Source organism: Vipera berus, assembly GCF_964194415.1.
Source record: "Vipera berus genome assembly, chromosome: Z".
NCBI lineage: Eukaryota > Metazoa > Chordata > Lepidosauria > Squamata > Viperidae > Vipera > Vipera berus.
Window position 1 is genome coordinate 44,850,960 of NC_138205.1, and position 21,214 is coordinate 44,872,173.

The 21,214-nt window shown below is 37.1% G+C and overlaps 1 protein-coding gene across 1 annotated transcript; it reads left to right on the forward strand.

Moving 5' to 3' along the window:
- Window positions 1-1,764: 1,764 nt before the first annotated feature.
- On the forward strand, window positions 1,765-19,351 carry MSL1 (MSL complex subunit 1). The gene is made up of 8 exons (XM_081345534.1): window positions 1,765-3,691; window positions 8,369-8,595; window positions 10,084-10,460; window positions 15,658-15,722; window positions 17,064-17,131; window positions 17,557-17,681; window positions 17,826-17,898; window positions 19,104-19,351. Exons 1-8 carry the CDS (start codon window positions 2,924-2,926, stop codon window positions 19,192-19,194), a joined length of 1,794 nt encoding a protein of 597 aa, XP_081201660.1. The 5' UTR covers window positions 1,765-2,923; the 3' UTR covers window positions 19,195-19,351.
- The last annotated feature ends 1,863 nt before the right edge of the window (window positions 19,352-21,214 follow it).

Consider the following 21,214-nt stretch of genomic DNA (forward strand, 5'->3'; position numbering starts at 1 on the left):
TGGCTGAATCTTGTTTCCCACCTTCCTAACAGAACATTTTTTCGTCTAGATTGCAGCATTTTAGAATGTTGTAGTTTCTCAAAAAATTTATCCCTGGTTCTTCTAATCCCAACATTAATTGGAATATAGCACATAACTATCACTAGCCAAGGATTCTTATATTCATCCACTTCTACAACTACCAAGGCATAGTTTCAGACATATATTGGCTCTTTCATTTGTTGAAAGAAAAATCTTCAGGTCCAGTTCTAAGCTGGGAGTAAACAAAAATGGAGATTGCTGGAAATAAAGATGGAGGCTACTTAGAAGAAACGTTCCAGTTTATTGAGTTGCAGAACCAGATAGAAATGTGGTTCTGGGGCAGCTGACCACATGGAGCTGGGAGTGATGGGTTTTTATAACTTCTTGGGCTTTTGTGTTTGGAGTTGTTCTTGTTCCTGTGGCATGAACTTTGACCTGAGCTTTTGAGTGTGTCCTTTTGGTATTCTGATGGTATTATGTCCTGCTTCTCTAGGGCTGTGGCTGATGGCTGTGTCCTGTGTTGGATTTTTGGATGAGGGGTTGCTGGTTCTAATTCTATCACTCTGCTATTGTTAGCTATAAGTTTTGCTGCAAGAGAGTTCAAAATATTTTGTCTTGAATGGGCTTCTACCTGGAAGTATTAGCTCATGAATGGGGCCTGTCTTTCTGAATGGGATTATGCTGGCCTGCTCAGTTTGTTTGGCGCTATTAAGAAAAATTGGACCTGCTTTTCTGTCTTTAAGATCCTTTGGGAAATATAATATTCTGCCTTTTTAATATTCCCCAAAATATTTCCTTCGGAGGGTGGGCTGACTTCCCACAGATTCATAAAGTACACTTGCCCACATACCTTTCAGTCTATAAGAGCAAACTACCTCAATTCTGATTATCTCTTTTATTAGACCTACAATAGATATATATTTTTGCCTTTCAATCACTACATTTGTTAATTTATGCTGGTTAATTTATGCATTTCCTCCTTTTCCATTTTAAGATGCAGTCTCCTACATGCCTGCTTGTTACCAGATGGGACTATAATCTTAATCTCCTCTGCCCAGACTAGTTTTGGGCAACTGAGGTTCATAAAATATTAGAAATGACAGATTATCATAATGAAACCTTTCAAAGTAGTCCTTGATGGAGACCCCTGTGGAAGACTCTGTTCACTTATGAAGCTACTGTTGCATTCTTCCACCTTTTCCAATCCAGGACCTTTGCAAATATGTAAATTCACAGCTGGAGAGCAGATTGGGGAAGGCTGTGATATTTGCTTGGAACTTTGAACCATCGAATTATGGACATCGCTCAAAACAAAGTCGCAAGAATTGTAAACTTTCACTAGAAACATTGACTAGTGGAGCCCCAGTTAAGTTATGCCTGTTGAAATTCGAAGTGTATTAATATAAACGAATAATACTTTTTTCCGCATTCTCAAGGGGATCTCTGATTTTGGAGATGGTATTTAACGGATATCTCATATGTTGTAGGAGGCTCTGTATCTGTATTATGCATATAAACATTTTAATATATTAGCACGGGCTAGTAGAGGCAGGAAGCTCATCAACCTAGCTCCCGCCGCTCTTGCCTTACTCCTCCCAGTCTTTATCTTCCCTTCCCCTCCTCCCCACCTAGTCAAACTGTTGCCTCCCCCCCCCCCGCCTGCCTTCCAGGGTTTCTCTTCTATCCCTCAATGGCGGTTGGCGCATGCGTAGTGCTGGGAGGCGGCCCGGGACATGGCGACTGTTTAAAGGTAACTGATTCAACAGAAGGGGAGCTCTGGATTTTTGCACCGAATTTCCTCCCTTCCCAACTCCGCCGTGTTGTCAGAGTGTGACAAAATTTCGACTTAGGGCTTAGAAAAGAAGGAAAGGGAGAAACGCCTGAAAACTCTCGCGTCTCCTGTGGACTCTTCAAGCCACGCATCCCCTCAAAATAAGTATTTGAGGAGGGAATACGCCCCTGCGCCTTGCAAAAGAAGCCCACCTATATGTAGACCCCACCCCACCCTCGCTAAGACTGACAGGAATCCTTAACTTGCTTGTAAAAGTAGCCCTTTCTGTAACACTTTGTCCACCCTACTCATTTTATTAATAAAGAGTAGGTGGAAGGAACCCGTTAATTTCCACAGCGCGCTCTTTCTGAATAAGGGGCCACCTTATTTCCAGAAAGGCTCGGGGATAGGCGAGCGAGATATGCAGGAAATCAGTTAGCTTCCCATTTCCCATGTACAAGACACAACATCGTGTGTTGTATACGGCTCCTCCTGTAGATTGTGGCACACCGGTAACCTTCCCCACGTTCTTGAGGGAGGTTTCTTCCCAGTGAGGAGGGTTCGCTAGAAAGGGGATTTGGCAGCTTGGATGCCAGTTTTGCTGGCTGAGGAAAGACGTAATCCCCTTTCCCGATCTGTACCCTCCCCAATACCCATTGGGCACCACTGTGTCCGTTAGAAGAAACCAAAAGCCACCCCTTTCACGTTCCTCCTTCCAAGGGAACCTTTGGGGGGAGGAAAGGGTGAAGCAAACGCACCCCTCCCCCAACCATTCCTTGAAGAAAAAACTTAAGACTGATCTAAGCGGATCAGCCGCATTTATTAGGAAGCGGCCCCTCTATTCTGGGAGCCAGCACTCCCTTAGTCTGGAAAAAGAAGAGTAAGAAAATCAAAGAGATGGTTCTTGCACTAGCGGCAGGGAGCTGTGAAGGTTGGTGACTCGGGAGAAACGGCCGGGGGAAGGTGGTGTAGGAAGAAAGGGAGGCGATGGGTCTTGGTGGGGCGGGTGGCGACGACGGCGGCGCCCCAGGAGGGGTCCAGGTGGGGAATTTGGACCGGCAGCGGAGAGGAGAAGGGGGAGGCGGAGGCGACGTCGCGGCAGAATCTGTAGACTGAAGGTGCTGCATCGCCATGAGATCGACCGTCTACAAAGCAACCGCGACAACGACAACGACGGGGCCGGGCTTGCTGGAGCCTGGCCCGAAGGAAGAGGAGGAGCCGCCGCCGCATCTACGCCAGCCTCCGCCTCCCCCGCAGAACCAAATTCCCGTGCCGGCCCCCGTGGCGGCAGCGGGCCCCAAGGGCCGGGCAATCGTTCCGGCGGCTGCGGCTCCCGGACAACAACAGGAAGGCGGCGGCGGCGGCGGCTGCTGTTGGGGCGGCCTAGTGCCCTCGCCGTGCCCGGCAGCCAGTACTCGGCAAGCGGGCGTGGGCGATGCCGCCGGCAGCTCCCGCCCCTCCAAGTACCAGGCGGTGCTGCCCGGACACACCGCTGCTGCTGCCGCCACAGCCGCCAAAGACGGCAAGCGCGGGGGCTCCCACGCCGGGCCTGGAGGACCTCCAGCGTCTCTCTCGCCGCAGCCTCCACCGCTACTGTCTTCGGCTTCCGCTACGGCCGAACCCGGGCAGCCTCCTCCACCCCCAGCAGTGGCATCCGGGGGTTCTCCGGTTTCATCGGAACCAAGCGGCAAGTGGAAAAGTGCTAGTAGCAGCACTACCGGGAGCGGCGGCGGGAACAGCCTTCGGAAGAGCCCCATGGGGGCCGGCGGGGGCAACTCCAGCCAGGCGGCCTGCCTCAAGCAGATCCTGCTGCTCCAGTTGGACCTTATCGAGCAGCAGCAGCAACAGTTGCAGGCCAAGGAAAAGGAGATCGAAGAACTCAAAGCCGAGAGGGACACAGTGAGTTATGTGGTCGGTAATGTGGGGTGGAAGGGGCTAACGTTCAAGTTGGATTGAATAACGTTCAGGCAAAATGTGGTAACTCAAGGGTTAATAAATGTTGGGTGTGCACTGATTTTTGTAGGGTTAGTTTCGGGATCCTGGTGTTAACTGTGGGAGGGATTAATGTAAAGCATGGCGCCTAATGAAGGGGATGCACATGCTTAGTGAGAGTGAATGTGTACATGTGTAGAAAGATGGGGTAGGGCGAAACTGGCACTGATAATAGGTAAAGGGTTGAGAGCAAAATATATGATTTCGGCACCTCGTTCTGGGAATGGGTTGCTGTGGATAGAGAGTTAAGCAATAAGGGTTAAGAATTCAACAAAGATATCCCCCCCCCCAGTCGCAATAGGATGCGTTAGTAGCATAGAAAAGTTGATAAAGAGTTTGACTCCTGAAATGGAAATCAAATATAGGAATAGTATGAAAAAGATTACCTGTGGCTAGGAAATAAGAGTTTCTTAAAAATTCAAAAATGGAGTTTCACTTTCTGTATAATCATTACAAAAAACAGCAATATAATGTTTAACTATATTGGCAATTAATTGGATTTGTAATATTGATATTTCAGGTTAAGCAATCTATAGGGTTAATAACCTAGAGGTTAAGTCAAGAAGACTGGGTGATTTGGTTACCTGATATTGGGATTAAGGACACTAGTACAGTCCAGATATGTAATATTTGAAGATGGATTTTGGAAAGAGTTGCAGCTATGTAGGAGGAAGGGTATATGGTCCCAGGGCAGGAAGCCTTTGGCAACATAAGGGTTAACTTAAAGCAACAGGCATGTTTTTTTTTTGAGGAAGTATATGGCAGAAAATGAGTTAATTTAAAGGGGACAGCAAAAACAACTAACTGCAGCTTATGTCATGTGGACACCAAATGTGCAGACAGAGGGCCTTTTAACTGGTACATTTAAAAGATTGTTACAGATGTAGGTTTGGTGCTATCTTCTACCTCCCTTCTTTGTGGGATTTCCTTTCTCATTTTCCAAAAGCACAATGTACTTTTTAATTATGAATATTGCAGAAAAAACATATGCCACTCTGATAAGGTATTCCTTTTTATCTTTGACTAGACCCTACATACCCTATCTTGCTTTCCCCAATGTAAAATGATATAAATGATGTAAAATTCTGCTATTCACAAACTATGAAGTTGCAGTATGAGAGCTGATGTTAATGCAGAATTCTACTTCTCCATACAAAAGAGATGCCTACTGCAAGCATGGGGATGTATAAGAAAGTGTCCATTGCTTTCTTAATAGGGTAAATGGGGTATGGGTTGAAGACTGAGGAGAGATAATGTGGATCAGCTGCAAATGAAGGTTTATTTTGCTTTTTTAAGAGAGTACTATCTGAAGGAAGAAGTGCATAATGTACATTTCTTAGCTGTAGTTCCTAGAATAGTTGTTTGATGGTTTATTATTTTAACTGTTCCCCCTCCAGCTCCTGTCCCTAAATTGCCAGAAAGGATTTTAATCCTGCCCTGTATGCATGACAAGTCTGCAACCTAAAAATAGCCCCTTCTTCCCAGTTCTTGCAGCTGCTGTAACCATTATTACTAAGGAAAGAAATTCTTTATTCTGCTTTAATCCTAATCTTCAGGGTCTATGTTCAAAGTGCTTGTGGGGTAGGCTAGTAGTATTAGCATCTGGTTTTAGGAAGTAGCAGAATAATTATTTAATATTTTACTGTTTGTAGCAGAAAATTTGCGTTATCAACATTACAGTGTAAAAAAATCTTAGGCCTGTGCAAAGTTAACCAATATGAAGGAGTCAGCTGCCATTTTGCTGTTAAGGATATTATGATAGGAGGCTGAGTGGTTCACATGCTTCTGCACAAGCTTGCAAAAAAAGAGCAAATCATAAATATGCACACCAGGAGGAGCTAGTATATGCACAAAATAGTTAAATGAAAGTTTGTGAATTAGGTGAATACTAGAACTACTGGTTTGGTTGTTGCTGTGTTAATTGCAGATTTGTAAGATCTACAGTGATTCTCTTTTTTCCTATGAGGAGTCTCTTCAGTTTCAGTTATACAAATAGTGGAATATCCTCCTTCATATCATCAGCCTCTTACATGTTGTTTACAATACTAATTTTTAAAGCTTTTTGGAAATTGGTTTTAAATTGTACAGTTTTAAGAATTAACATCTGGGTAACTCAATAAATAAGTAAAGGTCTGAGGCCTTGACTGCAGTGCATGATTATCATCTGCACTTTTTTTTTTACCCTACCCTCCCATCACTTTTCCTTCACCTTCACTCCCCATTGAAAAGAACTGCTGGTGCTCCTCACACCCTCTGTTAGCAATATTTCTTGCATTGTCTAATCATGGGTGGGGGAAATGAGTTTTTGTAAAATGTGTGAAGCTGCCAGGCTGTCAAACTATTATTCCACCTGAAAGCCATCAGAAACTTTTTGCAATACTTTAAATCAATCTTATCTCTATAGCTGAGGCCGAAATGGAGGGGGATAAATAATTTGGAACAGAATGTATATTCTTTAAGTGACAACACCTATGGGGTCCTTATGTTCTAGCAATATCTCCCTTGGTATATGGTAGGCTGTTTGTTCATCTGATTTTATTTTTACATTTTTTAATTAAAAAAAGGCAAGTCAATAGGGTAAAAATACTTAAAACATTACTTTTCTTCATTTCTTTGTAAAATTGAGGGCCTATAAATATAGCATAATTTCACTTGTATTCCTTTTTAGTTATTGGTGTTCAGCCAATAATTTGTTCCAATATTCTAAATGCTTTGCGCCATCCTCCTGTTTTCCCCTCCACAGCTCTGTGAGGTGGGATGGGCTGAAGGAAAGTGGGACAATCACCTAGCCAGCTTCTGAGTCAGAAAGTATTCTCAAAATTTTATTTAGTCACTTCATTTTATTTAGTCACATTATTGAGGTAATGTGATTCTTGAAGAATCTATAATTTAATATTCTGGAAGTAAAAATATCCTGAATTGAAATGTTAAATGTACACTATGTACATATAATTCAAATAGAACATACAGATAGTCCTCAAGTTTAATATCATAATGTAGACTGCCCATCATGGTTGTAATTTGTGATGGTCATAAATTGGGGTCACCCATTTTTTTTAAGTGAGCAATGGTTTGCTGTTGGCTGGTTTTGCTGAAAATGAAAGTAAATATCAGTTGTGTCAAACCATCATAAACTGGTCATATGACCATGGGAGACTGCAAATAAACATAAATGTGAGCTAACTGCTGAGTGCTGAAATGCCATCACATGACCATGGGGTGGTGCATCAGAACTTCAAATCCAGGGTCATAAATATCCCCAAGGAAGTCCATGGTAACTTTCGCCTCTAAGCAACCAATTGTACATCAAGGACTAGCTATGCATAGGTCCAGCTCACATTAACAAAGGAAGTAACCTAAGATAGTTGCAAGTGTTACTTCTCTAAATTCTTAATTATAACAGAAATTTCACCTTTCTCTCATAGAAGCAATTGATCCATTGATTTGGAAATTGAACCCCTACATTATTAGAGCTGTTTCAGATACAGCTTTAGTTTAAATACTTTAAACTGAACAGGCTTATATGCACTGTTGCATTTTTTAAAAAAAGCTTTAAATTAAACATTTTCCCAGGTGGCACTTTTGCTCTTTGAAACTGCCATGCAATTCTAAGAAAAGTTGAGTATGGTTTAACAAGTTGCAAATAAGTGCTCTATGCATGCCTTGAAAAGATGCTCCAATGCATCTCTTGGCATTTGAATCCATAGCACTGACAGTTCTAAACATTCTGTTTGGTGGTTTACATGTAGTAGAAGTAACATCCATGGTATTTCCTCATAAAAGGGAAGTAGATATCTTTTTTGAAACAAAAACTGAATCCTGGCAAAGAGATGCAGCATTTGGGTAGCTAATGTAATAACTCTGGTATACAACATAGTATGTATATTTAATGCAGAGAGGATTACTGCTGCTGGTCATTTAGTGAAAATGGGTGATAATATATTTTGGAAAAGAATATTTTCCTTCCCTACATCCGAATGGTATCAGTCTTGTCAAGAAATATTTTAAGCAAATCATTACAGTAGTCCTCAATTTAACAACTGTTTATTTTGTGTCCATTCAAAATTAACAGCACTGAAAAAAGTGACTTATGGCTGTTTTTCACACTTACAACCTTTACAGCATCCCCTTAGTCACATGATTAAAATTTGGCTATGCAGCAAGTGGTATGTATTTATGATGATTGTAATGTCCCAGGGTCATATCATCTTTTGTGACCTTTTGACCAAAGTCAATGGAAAAGCTAAATTCAATTAATAACCATGTTACTTCATAACTTAACAACCTCATAACTTTGGTGATTCACTTAAATGTAGCAAAAGGTTTTGTAAAAATGGGTCAAAACTCACTTAACTATCTTGCTTAGCAAAGGATATTTTGAGCTAAACTATCAGAAATTGAAGACTACATGTATACAATATATTGGTAAGCATTGCAGACCTAGCAATATTAAAATAGTGTAACTTCTGTAGAAGTTGCATTTTGTTTCTGTATAATGTCAAAGTTTGAGTATTAGTAATTACGAATATTGTATTTAGTTAATGGAATATCCTTTAATACCAAATTGCAATGTTGTGTTCTTAGCTTCTTGCTCGAATTGAGCGTATGGAAAGAAGGATGCAGTTGGTGAAGAAGGACAATGAGCGTGACAAACACAAAATATTTCAAGAGTATGAAACAGAAGAAAAAGTTGACCCTGATACACCAGAGAAGCTGCCTATAGAATGCCCACCACAGGAACTCCTGGAGACTTCCCACCCGCTGCCTTTGAAACATTTCCCATGTGGAAGAAATGGGAAGGGTCACAAACGGTAAAACTAGAAAGCTAGAGTTGTTTGTAAAGCTATTCTTTTAGGGTTTTGATCAATGAACTGTGAAATTTTTTTTCTATAAAACAGCTCTCTATTACTTACAAGCAAATCCTAATATCCTGCAAAAAAATTTTTTTAATTTTTAAGGAAAACAACAGTGGTTAAACCTAATATCAAAAATATTGACCAGGGATATGCTGCAGATGAATCAAATTCGATTTATTGAGTATTGATGTGAAACCAGATCCCCAAACCACAGTTCAGTAATTCAAACTGAACTGAATTTGATTAGAATATAAAGAAACCTAGCATCAAAATATGTGCACTTTTTTTTAAAAAAAATAGATAATTTGTGCTAAAATGTTTACATTTTGATTGAGAGTTGTTAACCAAACAATAAAGGGGATTGATTTGTATTTTTTTATCATTCCAAATTTGAATGGGGAAACCCACCTTTTGTATGTTGGATTACTTTGCCTGTAATTGAATTGTATATTTTTTTTTAAAAAAAGTTCTAGTTATTTGTGCTTTCCCTAGATATTCATTAGAGGATATGAATTTCACTTCAGAGCCGTCTCTTAAATAGAATTACTTGCAGGAAATATTACTTTTAGTATTGATAAGCATCATGGTACTTAAGTTGATATGTTAATGTTTTGATATGTCTTTGGTTCCTCCCTTTTGCCAAGGCAAAAAAGAGGACACAGTGTGTCTTATACATCCATTCTACTATTCTCTTTTAGGGTAAGCAACTTTATGCAGAGTGCAGAAAGAAAATACTAAGTAGTGGGCCAGAGAAATTAAAAATGTAATAGGAAAAAGAAAAGGAAACATATTTATTGTATTTTACTTATCTTTCTAGCCTTACAGTTCATTCTTTTTACCATGTTCATAATCATTTCTTACATTGTCTTGTTTTTTAAAATATGACATATTTTGATGGTAAAAAAATCTTATATAGAAGAATTTTGGAGATAGATCTGGATTAAAAATGTTAATTACAACACTATCTTATTACAATGAAAATGTTTTATTCACACTTTTACAACTTTATGCACACCTCACAACTTTATTGTAAAGGAATATTAATGCTGTTGTATCTTTCCCACATTTACAGATGGAGTGATAATGAGGTTAGATTTCAGATAGAGAGCTTATTACTTACATTTGTTGATTCACAATAATCTACTGATTGCTGGCTTTGAGATAAGCGCTTTATTCAAACTTAGGCGTTTACTAAATATTGAGTGTGATAAAGTCTATTTCTAGTTGATCAGGAGCTATAAGATAGTATTTTTGTTGATTTGGCACAATTCTAAGTTCTGAGAGCCTAATAGTTGTGCTCAGCTAAATCTTGTGACTTTTTCAAGAAAGCTGTTCTTAAATCCATATGTAAATTTCCTTTATATCTTAGAACTAAAACATAATTTAATTTCTAATTTTAATTATGATAAAAACTACTATTAGCCTTTCCCTGTACTTTTGCAGAAAATCTGCGTTTGGAAGTGCCGAGAGGAAAACGCCAGTGAAGAAGCTGGTAGCTGAATTCTCAAGAGTCAAATGTAAAACGCCAAAGGCTTCTCCATTAAAGGAGGAACCCAGTAGTTCTTTAACTGAGTCAATAAGCAGACGTGAACTGCGAAGTCAGGAGACTCCAGAGAAAACAAGATTATTGGTGGATACGCAGTTGAAGTCTTCGACTCCATTGAAAGGACCTGGGTGCCATTCAAAGGACAAAGGCCCCTGCAGTGAAATAGAAGATTTGCCGTATCTTTCCACCACTGAAATGTATTTGTGCCGGTGGCATCAACCACCTCCTTCTCCGTTGCGAGAACCTTCTCCCAAGAAAGAGGAGACTGTAGCAAGTAAGAGACTTGCTTATCCCTTTGTAGTGATTGGCCTGATGTTGGGTTGGAGGGGGCATGGAACTCATTCATTGGGGATCTTTTTAAGAATCTTTTGAACACTTGAAGACAGCTAGAGAGCAACATTCCATTTCTGAGTGATGCTGATGCAGGTGATTGACTGGGTCTGGAATATCAAAGCCTTTGAAACCCTCCCTGTTTTAGGACTGCAGTGTGAGCAGTGTATGAAGATCAGCCACCCTATTTAATGACTTGTGGTGATATTTATGAATAACACTGACATTTATGTCTCAATATGCTGACAATATATGCAATAAACACCCCTTTCTGTCACCATCTGCTCCCTTTAATGATATTTCATGGGGGGGGGGGTGTTGTGGTTTGTGCACATGAAAGAAAGTGTATCAGATAACTAATTCTTGCAAATTAGCTTAAGTGATCCAAGAGAAGTGGACTTGTTTGTGTGAATGGGAAGTCTGGTATTGCTTTCAATTCCTTCCTAGGCAACACCTGGCTGATAGCCTATTTTGACTGTATGATACTGCAAAGTTGCTCTGATATTTCAGTTACTAAGGTTAAGCTTTTGTGGCAGTTTTTTTATCTTAAATATATGAGGTTCTGCTATAACAGTTGTCACCCTGTGTGACAAGATGGAGTTAAGTTTTGAAATTCACCTCTGAATCAATGATCGAAACTACTGGTGCATTCTGAACTGAGGTACACATTCTGTTAGCAGCTATTTTACTTTAAATGAAGAAAGAACAGAAGGGAAAGTAGAAAAATAAGTGTAATTAAAATGGGCTTCATGTTACAGATTGGGTATAAATGTTAGCCCATCTGAGATTTAGAAGAGAGAAGAGAGAGATTAGCAGACAGAACCCTGATTAAGTTAGTCTGATCAGACTATTTTAAAAATATATATAAAGATAATGAATTGCCAAAATTCTAGTGTAATAAAATAGCAATAGCTACGGCAGGGGTCCCCAACCCCCGGTCCGTGGACCAGTACCGGTCCACGGCATGCCAGCAACTGGTCTGCACAAATAAGGAAAGCCCCATCTGCTGGATGCAGGCAGCATGCAAAACCATGCCCCCTTCAGTCCACGGAAAAACTTCTCTCCATGTAACCGGTCCCTAGTGCCCAAAAGGTTGTGGACCTCCAAGTTACGGCACTTGGACTTATTTACCGCTTCACAGTGCTTTACAGCCCTCTAAGCGGTTTATAGAGTCAGCATATTGCTTCCAACAATCTGGGTCCTCATTTTACCAACCTCGGAAGGATGGAAGGCTGAGTCAACCTTGAGCCAATGAGAACTGAATTGTTGAACTGCTGGCAGCTGGCAGTACTGCATTCTAACCACTGCATCATCACGGTATGATGTAATGCTAAGATATGATGTAAAGTCAAGTGTTACTGAAGTCTTCATTATATCTGTAGTGTAGCATTGTTAAGAAAAGGCATAGCAAAGTTCCAGTTGTACTTCATATTGGAAGAAAGAATATAAGATCAGGAAGGGTCCACACATCACAATGAGCCAAATATTCTAGAATTTTGCCTTGTCAACAAGTTAATGTACTGCTACATGCTGTTCTATTGCTGCTAATTGACCTCTTCTATAAGTGTGAATGGATAAATGAAAAAAGTCTTTAATCAGATTGTTCTGTAAACCAGGATCCTTGTCTTCTTACAAACAACTCAAGGATCAGAAACATGAACAAACTGTGACTTCTAGTACTAGATTGATAAGACAGCAAGCTATAGATTCTAGGTGTGGTGCCATGGAAAGAGATTTGACATTTTTTTTCTATCCTTGAGAGCAGGTTGAGCAATGGTTATGGTTATGCAGTCTGACTGACAGTAAGTCAATATTTGCAAACAAGATCTCGCTTAGTAAATTAATATGTATGTGTCATTTTTAATTCTTATTTTATAAGTTAAAAATAAATATTTCATAAAACATGGTTTATTTAAGTGTGTATAAAAGCTGGTAGTAAGAAGACAAACTGATAAGCATTGAATGAGGGTATATTGTATAATTAGTTAGACAATGACAGTCCATGAATAATGGGTTTTGGCCTATCCAGAATTTATCTGTTATGTTGCCTAGATTCTTATAGGAATCAGCATTCCGAGCTGCTAGAGTTTTTCCTGTACTCTTCAGCATTAAAGCAGGTCTTCATCTAGCATTTCAAATTTGACATTCCAAATTTGTTACGTAAAATATGATAAAAAGTAATGTTTACATAATTTACTGAATTGAGCCAAGACTTTATAGCAAGGAAAGGATTGTAGCTGGCAAGATCATGAGCTGAAATTTTGGAAAGATAAAGGATCAAAAGAAGAGGGCATTGTTCATTGATTTGTATTTCCAGTCTTCTCAAACATCAAATCATTTGAAATCATTGCATTTTTTATTGAATTAATTTTCAGATTTTCTAAAGAGAAGTCATGATATTTTAATTGGTTTATAGTGTAAACATTTGAAAGCATCTTGCAGCATAACGTCTGAGACTTTAAACCATTGCAAGCATACTTTCAGCATACCTCCGTATCTTTATCCATGAGAACTATATTTGAAACATGGAATGAAATATTTACAGAAAAGCATACACATCCTTATTTCAGAGGACGGGTGTCATGCAGTTTCAGTCAGATAGAGGGTAACTATTATATGAATTTGTGCAGAATGACTTGTTTTAAATTCCTTTTTGTAGCCTTTTTAGGAAGTAGTTAATTCCTTCCATGAATAATAACTATATCTTGACATTAAGTGTCGGGGCAGTATTACTGAAATATGACCAATAGCAGGCTTTCTTCAATCAGTTTTTAAACATATAAGATAAACTATAGTATATTATATAATTTCTCTAGGTGCCTTGAAAGAACAAGGAAGAAGATATGTGACAAAATATTGCATACATAATTTGCTTAACTCTGCTAGCCTTTCTCCATAGGTATCACTGTTTAATGGGTAGTGGTCTTGAAATGATTACTTTGCATGAATCATATAACATATTAACTTGTAAAATAATATTACCATGGTTTTAAATATAATACACTCAAAACCATAAATTATGGGCTAATTCACACAACACATTAAACTAAAATGTTAAGGTTTAATATGTTGAATGCAGCTATTAAAATAAGAGAGAATTTGCTATTCACTCTGTTTTTCATAGTAGCACCATTTATTCAACTGTTAGCTTGATTTTTTTCACAGAAACTCCCAATGAAGATATAACTCAAAACATTTCATTCTTTTTCATCAAACTGTCAGATTTTTTACAAACTAACTTGTCAACCATGGTATTCTTTTTTTTCCTTTGGGTAATACTGTCAAAGCAATATTCTTCCAGTTAGTAGAACTGCTGCTGAATATCCCTATTTTGAACAAGTTCCTTTCTATGTCTCCAATTTCAGTTGTAAAATTCTCAATCTTCTCCAATAAAATTGATAACTTACAAGATGTTGATATTGTTTTATATTTTACCAGTTTGAACCTAAACAGAAATGAGCTATTTTGCTATTCTTTTTATAGTGTGTCACAAAATGAAAAATACATTTGTTGGGAGAAGCTGCAAAGTAATTTGAAGGTTGGGGAAGATACTTTTTTTCCTTTCACACCAGATTGTGGACACCTCTTTCTCTTTTAAGTTAGATTTTTCATAATCTCAGGTTGTAATTGTGTAGTAGAATGACAATAACAAATTGAGAGCCTAATCTTTCTTTGTGTCTTTGGCTTTGCTCTTGCCTATTTGGCTTTTTTTGCTAACATAATAAGTGCTTGTGTCTTAATAACTGCCTTGCTGTATTAAAGCTTCATTAAGTCCACCAGCTTATTCCCATCTGCAGCCAATTTGTTACTTTTGGGGGAGTTCAGATGTCAGGCACAATGAAAATAGCTACCTGGTCATATGTCTCAAACACTCAAAATTTTCATTTGTAATTCTCAAAGTATTCATGTATCCTTTTCTCTTTTTTAAAAGTATTGAGCCAATGTCTCTTGCAGGATCCTGTGTATTTAGCCAGTTCTTCAACGGGAGCTAGAGCTGGTTTAAATTCAGGTTTGGTGACAGTTTCTATTAGATCTAGTTTGTAAGGCCTCTGTAAATATCTTGGATAAAAGGTCACCAGAGATAAATTTTAGAGTATTAGTCTCTTCAAAAAGTTAGCTTGACAACTTTCAGAAAATGTTCCAGGTAACTTTACAAATACAGCCAGGAGATTATGGTAAAGTAGGAAATTGCTTTATGAAAAATAAGGACCAATTCATAGACTGAAATTTATTTTAATTTGTAATTTTAGGACTGATTTATTATATTATGATTGGTACAGGTACATGTAGGTAAATGGGCTTTTATTTCATTTATAAAGTTTGGCTAAAATTAAACTTAGCTACTTTTAACCAGAATATCTACAAACTATTTAAGATACATGTAATAAACATTGGTTGCAGTAACACATCATTGTAAGCCATATGGTGATTTGGTTAGTTATTGGCTCATCTGATTTATAAACCACAACGGCAAGATTATATAATTTGTTAAGCCAAAATCAGATAATCATATTATGACTTAATACGATTATAAAACCATCCCGTATTCTGTAAGAGAATTTTGATTTGTATCAAATTGTACAACCTAATAAAAGGGAAGATCCTTTCAGCTCAGTTCTGGATTATTGACTTTACAACTTAATAAATACATGATTGATTTTGCAGGTGAAATACTAAAAATCATGCACAAAATTTTATAAAAAGTGTTTTCTTACCACTGAACAATTATGATTCCACAGCACTCACTTTGAATTGTAATGTTTGAACATTGCTGAAATTAAAACCTTGCAAAACTCCAAAGCTGACTGGGAAACATAAAGTAAATCCTGTCTTTGTCAGAGGGTGCTTGAGAATAAAATCAAAAGGCATTATGTGAATTTGGGTGTGGGGAAGTTTTTAAAAGTAAGTTTAACAGCAAGTTAAATTCAAATCATAATATTGAAAATTTGTATGTTCTCTAAAAAAGAAAATTCAAATATGCTTGTACAATGGTGAAAAGGATAGGAAGGTGTTAAGTAATTAATTCTAGTGAAACGTCTAACCTAAATTAACTCTGAACTTTTAGATGGTTACATTATTTGCTTCCTTCACTAAAATACTTCTTTAAAATTAGTATCGTAACACTGTTTTCTCCTTCTTAGTTCCATCATGGAGGGACCACACAGTAGAGCCCCTGAGAGATCTGAATCCTTCTGAACTTCTGGAGGTATGTAAGCAAATAACTTTTAGCAAGAATTGAGCAACATGGCTAGGTATAATTGCGTAGAATTGGTAATCTTTTTTTTAAATCCCATTTATATCCCGCCCTTCTCTGAAGACTCAGGGTGGCTTACAATCTAAGCACAAATCAAATGTGCTTGGCAATCTATAGTTCTTCCATAACAACTTCCTATATTTTCTATATTCTATAACTATATGGATAGCCACCCTAATATATTTGAGTTTTTAAACCATACTGTCCAACCAGATATTTCTTGCAACTGTTATGAAAACATACATTGAAATACCAGATAAAATGGACAATCTCTGTCATATGCTCTGGTAAATTTTGTAATGCTTATATCTTGATCTGCAGCAGCGACATAATGGCTATGAGATACATATTTTGAGGGATCTCTGAAGCTGTCCAAACTCTTGATGGCAAATTATTTATCATGGCACAATTTTATCACCTAAAATTAAATACCAAATTAATTAATTAAGCCTCTGATAAATTCAGTATGTTACTTCAAGAGATGGATTCGGAATTTTCAGCACTTTCAGAGGAATATATTTGGGAGTTGATTTATTTAAAAAGTAGAGTGCTAAGGCTCAGCAGTTAAAGACGCTGAGCTTGTCAGCTGGAAATATAGTAATAATACCGTCAGTATTTTAAACTGGAAAACTAAATACCAAGGAAGAACCAATTTCGAAATCCTTGTAGCAATACAAGCATTTCAGTTTTGATAAAACTAATCCAATCCTATCCCTCAACTAGTATTCACAGTCAAGGGACAGGATATGAGATGTTTAACCGTTATCTTTTAAGTAAAATAGACTTTTAAATGAAAGACTGATTTGCAGAATTGTTCATTTGTATTTGTATTTAAAACTCTTAACTGTAATTAACTTACCCAATTTTACCACAACTAACCTAACTTTTGCTTATCTTTTTAAACTATGTTTTCAAATTTTGCTTCTTGAATGAACATCTTTAGACAGATCATATTTTTGTACTATTATGTTTATAAACAGTGACGGGAAAAGTAATAATATCTTAAATAATTTTTTCATTGGTGTTGCAATGATACAAAAAGCATACCTGGTCCCCCAGAAGGAAAGTTGGCAATCAGTTTTGAACATCTTCAGTCCTATTTTCTTTTACCCTTGGAGGGTTACATTATTATAAAGCAAAATTTAAAATCTTCTTGTGAACACATGATACATACAAGGCAGACCTAAGTGCTTTCCATCAGAACAGGGAAATAGAGGAACTCAGATACTCTGAAAAGTACAGCACATAATATTACTTGTATCTTTTTTTCCTCCTTAATTAAACTTTTCACAGAACTTAGAAGACAATGTCTTCTCCAAACGACATGCAAAGTTGGAATTGGATGAGAAAAGGAGAAAAAGGTTAGTGATGAAATAATGCCAGAAAATTCAGTATCTGCTTTCATTTAAACATTTAACAATAAAGTTTGCATGGGTTGCAAACAGTTAAACATGTAAAATGAAAGGTTTTATGCAGTTAGTAGGTCTTAAATCTTTTTTTCCCATTTTGCACGTGCCTTATACTGTGTGCTGGATTGGGATTTGTAATTAACTGAAGAAAGCAGAGTAGCATTTACATCTAGCAAGGGATTACAAAGGGTATTTTATGGATTGGCTGAAATACAAAGACTTGCGATAACCTATAGAAATTGAAAAGCATCCTGTTTAATACAGAGAGAGGCATTACTCTTGACATGCTGATTTTTATAAAACATACAATACTCAAATTTCCCTATAAATGAAAATTTGAAATGTTTCTCTTGTTCCTTTGCTCACTCCATTCACAGGTGGGATATTCAGCGTATCCGGGAGCAAAGAATTTTGCAGAGATTGCAACTTAGAATGTATAAAAAGAAAGGAATTCAGGAATCTGAGCCTGAAGTTACCTCATTTTTCCCAGAGTCAGACGATGGTGAGTGGTTGTCAGAATTCTCGTATCCCTATTTTATGCACAAAGAATTTTGGATTGGGATTATTCTATTGTAAAAACAGATATTTTCATATAAGTACAATAATATGAATGAACATTGCAGCTCTTTTCCATTTCCACTTATAGTTGAAAGTTTGCTGATCACCCCATATTTGCCTGTTGTAGCGTTCGGCCGACCATTACCAAAATTAACCCCACAGTAAGTATACCAATGTATTATATATCTGCATTAAGGAAGAATGTACTTTGTAAAAGTTGTGGGAGAGTATCTTGTTTCTGTTTATGCAGTGTTTTGTTTGCTTGATTATTTTGTGGATTGACTTGGGTTTCACTGTGATGAGAAAATGCCACATCAAAAATTTATCAAATAGCATCTAGCCAATATTGTTACCTTTAAATCCTAGATGCATTTTAGTATTATAAGCTACTGGAAAAATTAAGGACAATGCTGCATGGGCAGTCATAGGGAATTGATTTTCTTAGACTTTACAATGAAATTAACTGAGAAATCATAAGAGATTTAGTAAGAAATCCTTTGACTGGTCTGTGAATAATGATTACTTTAAAAAAAGGAAATATGAAAAAGTTGGGAGGGGCTCATTTGTAACTTCTGACAGAAATTGCATGTTCATGGATTAACGAAAGAAATACTTATCACTATCAATTCTATTACCAGACAAATACACTGTTGCTTATAAAATATCCTCTTTATTATTTTATAATGGACAACCTTGAAATGTTCCCTTTTTAAAACACTCCCACTTTCTGATTTTCTTAATGGATTTTTGCATCCTAATAGTGAATATCATATAAATCACATTTCTTTGGCCTTCTTATTACTTGTGTTCTCGCAGTCATGGTTTTCTTCCTTTCATATTGCAAAGGTAAAGAGATAAAAATATATTGATAAAATACATGGGCAAAATAATTGGTTTTTAGTTTTAGCTCCCTTGAATTAAAATTCACATTTTTTCCTGTTTCACTTTTTTCTACAATTAATAGTAGCTGGCTTTACACATTGCATTAAGCCACAATGTGGTTGTTTAGGTTTCATCTTGTTATGTTGAATGGATTTGTTGTAGCTTGTAATCTGTTGGTTAAAGGATAGCAGGTATTGTAAACTCAGCCAATTATGGTTTATTCAGCAAACAAATAGAGTACCCAATATTGTAAAAGAATGCTCTGTCTGATAAAAGAGTTTTCAGTAGCTAAAGTTCAATATCATCTGTATTCAAATGTTATGTAAATCTTCTAGAAATTGTGCTTATAGTTTTGTGTTTAATTTCTGTGCGGTCAGACATGTAGGTTTGTAGCCAAGTTATGCAAAGATAGAAAGAACTGCTAACCATTCTTTTCTTTTCAATATCACGAATAATCTTCTATGGGCCATTTTCTGTTTGGCAGGAATTTTGAACTGCCGTGGTTGGATGAACGAAGTCGTTGCCGGCTAGAGATGCAAAAGAAACAGACTCCTCATCGGACATGCAGGAAATAAACGTATCAGACTAGGGGAAATCTGTCTTGATGGTCGGCCTGTGTCATTTTCTGCAAATGGCAGAGAACAGTACATGTTTTGTTATGTCTTTTTCTTCTACCATCCTCCATGATGTATATTCTTGTTCATTATAAATATTTTTTTATGATTAAACTTTTCCCCCTGGGTTTTATTTTCACTTTTTTTTTCTTTGCTTGGTAGAAAGTATTGGAGGTTTGACTTGAGAGAATAAGGTTAACAATTTATGGTATGCCTCCTCTGTTGAGCTGTATTGAATAACTGCAACCAGTACAATCCACTGAGAAGCTATGAAAGATGGACAAGCATCTATTTGTGAGTTCCTCACAAACATGAAATCATATACATATATATCCTTAGGAATAATTAGCCTGCTAATTAAGGGCCTTGACAGTTTGGGGGGAAGGGGTTATCCATCATTGAGCAACACAGACACTTCATTTGACCTATTGCTTCTAACTGCTGTTCTATAAAGCATCCACATATTGATTCATATATTTTCATCTGCCCCAGTGACTTTTCAAGGCTTTTTAATGAGTTCCTTTCATGCCTTCTGATTTAAATTACAATTACTAATCAGGTCTTGAATTTATAACACTGAACGCAGGCAGTCCTTTTAGTGAAAGGCTGCATGTCTTCACATCTTTGTCACAGTTCTGATATATATATAATTTGGCAAAATCCCAAATTAACCATGCAATGCTAGATGTTTTTCTGTTTTGTTTAGCCAACTATCCTGTCAAAACTGTGAAACAGTTGTTACTGTTTTTAAAAAAGTTGGACAGTTTGGATTTCCCAATGGAAATACTGAGAAGTAGCTTCAACTTCAATTTGTGATTGTTTGGCACTTTTTTAAGCCAATCATAATCCTGTAATTTTTACAGTAAGTGGAAATCAATAGTTTCATCTTCCCTGAGTATAGGGAATTCCTTTGTAAAATTGCATGTCTTCTGCCTGATCTACATCATTTTTGGAAGCTGCCTTGTTTGTGCATTGCCTGCTTAGGGGAATACTGAAACTAACCTTTTTTTTGAAATGGCTAAAATTTCTAGATAAATGGGGAAGGGGAGTTTCGGTTTCTTGAATTGTAAAAAACCCTACATGTTATTTTCCTGCATCCCTTATGGGGGACACTAAAAAATTGTTTCATTTTCCATTTTGATTTCCAGTTGTTCAGGACAGTTGCAGTGACACTTCTGGGCAGTTTTTTTCTGGGAATTTAAAGTACTATTTTTTCCACCAAAGGTAGCACACTTAGTATGAACATTGTTAAAAGTTATATTATATGACTTGAAATTAAAATGACAAGAACAGTTCCTCTTTTCTGCCATGTAGTCTATTGTAGTTGAACTAGTGCAAAATGTTTGCCTGATTTTGTTTCAAGTAAGGCTGTATTTGGATCTTTTGCTTTTTAGCATGCCAGCATGCATTCATAAGTGGTTATTTTTTTGTCCCTTGCCAAGTACAAGCGTGGATGTTTCAAAGAAGATTTTGGTAGAAGCTTCTTGAAGACAGTGTTGATTTTGGAACTTGACCTTGCTTTTTCTAAAGTAAATTAGAAATGGATCACATGATCAGTTCTTGAATCAAGATTCCATTTTCAGAAGATAGTTTTTGTTTAGCCCACAACAAGACAGTTATCAGAAATAATTCAATTTGTATTCTGAATAAAACTATTACCTCTTCCCTTCCCTCAGTGAACAGAATGTTGACTCAGAAAGACTTACAATCAGTTATAAAACGTGTATCATAAAAAGATGAATAGGCATATGGAAGTAGGTAGGGTTTGTAGAAACAGTTTTCAGTGGATGTTAGCAGGGAATGGGCTGGAAAAAATAGTTTCCCATCCTGTAGGGAGTTCAACATTTGAAAACTGTTAATGAAAAAAGGCAATGCAAATTATATATCTGTTGTGTTTTTTTTTGGAAAACAAACATTTTCTTTAACCAACTTTATGGTAGTTCTAAAAACTATAGAACTATAGTTCCCTTTTTTCCTGCCC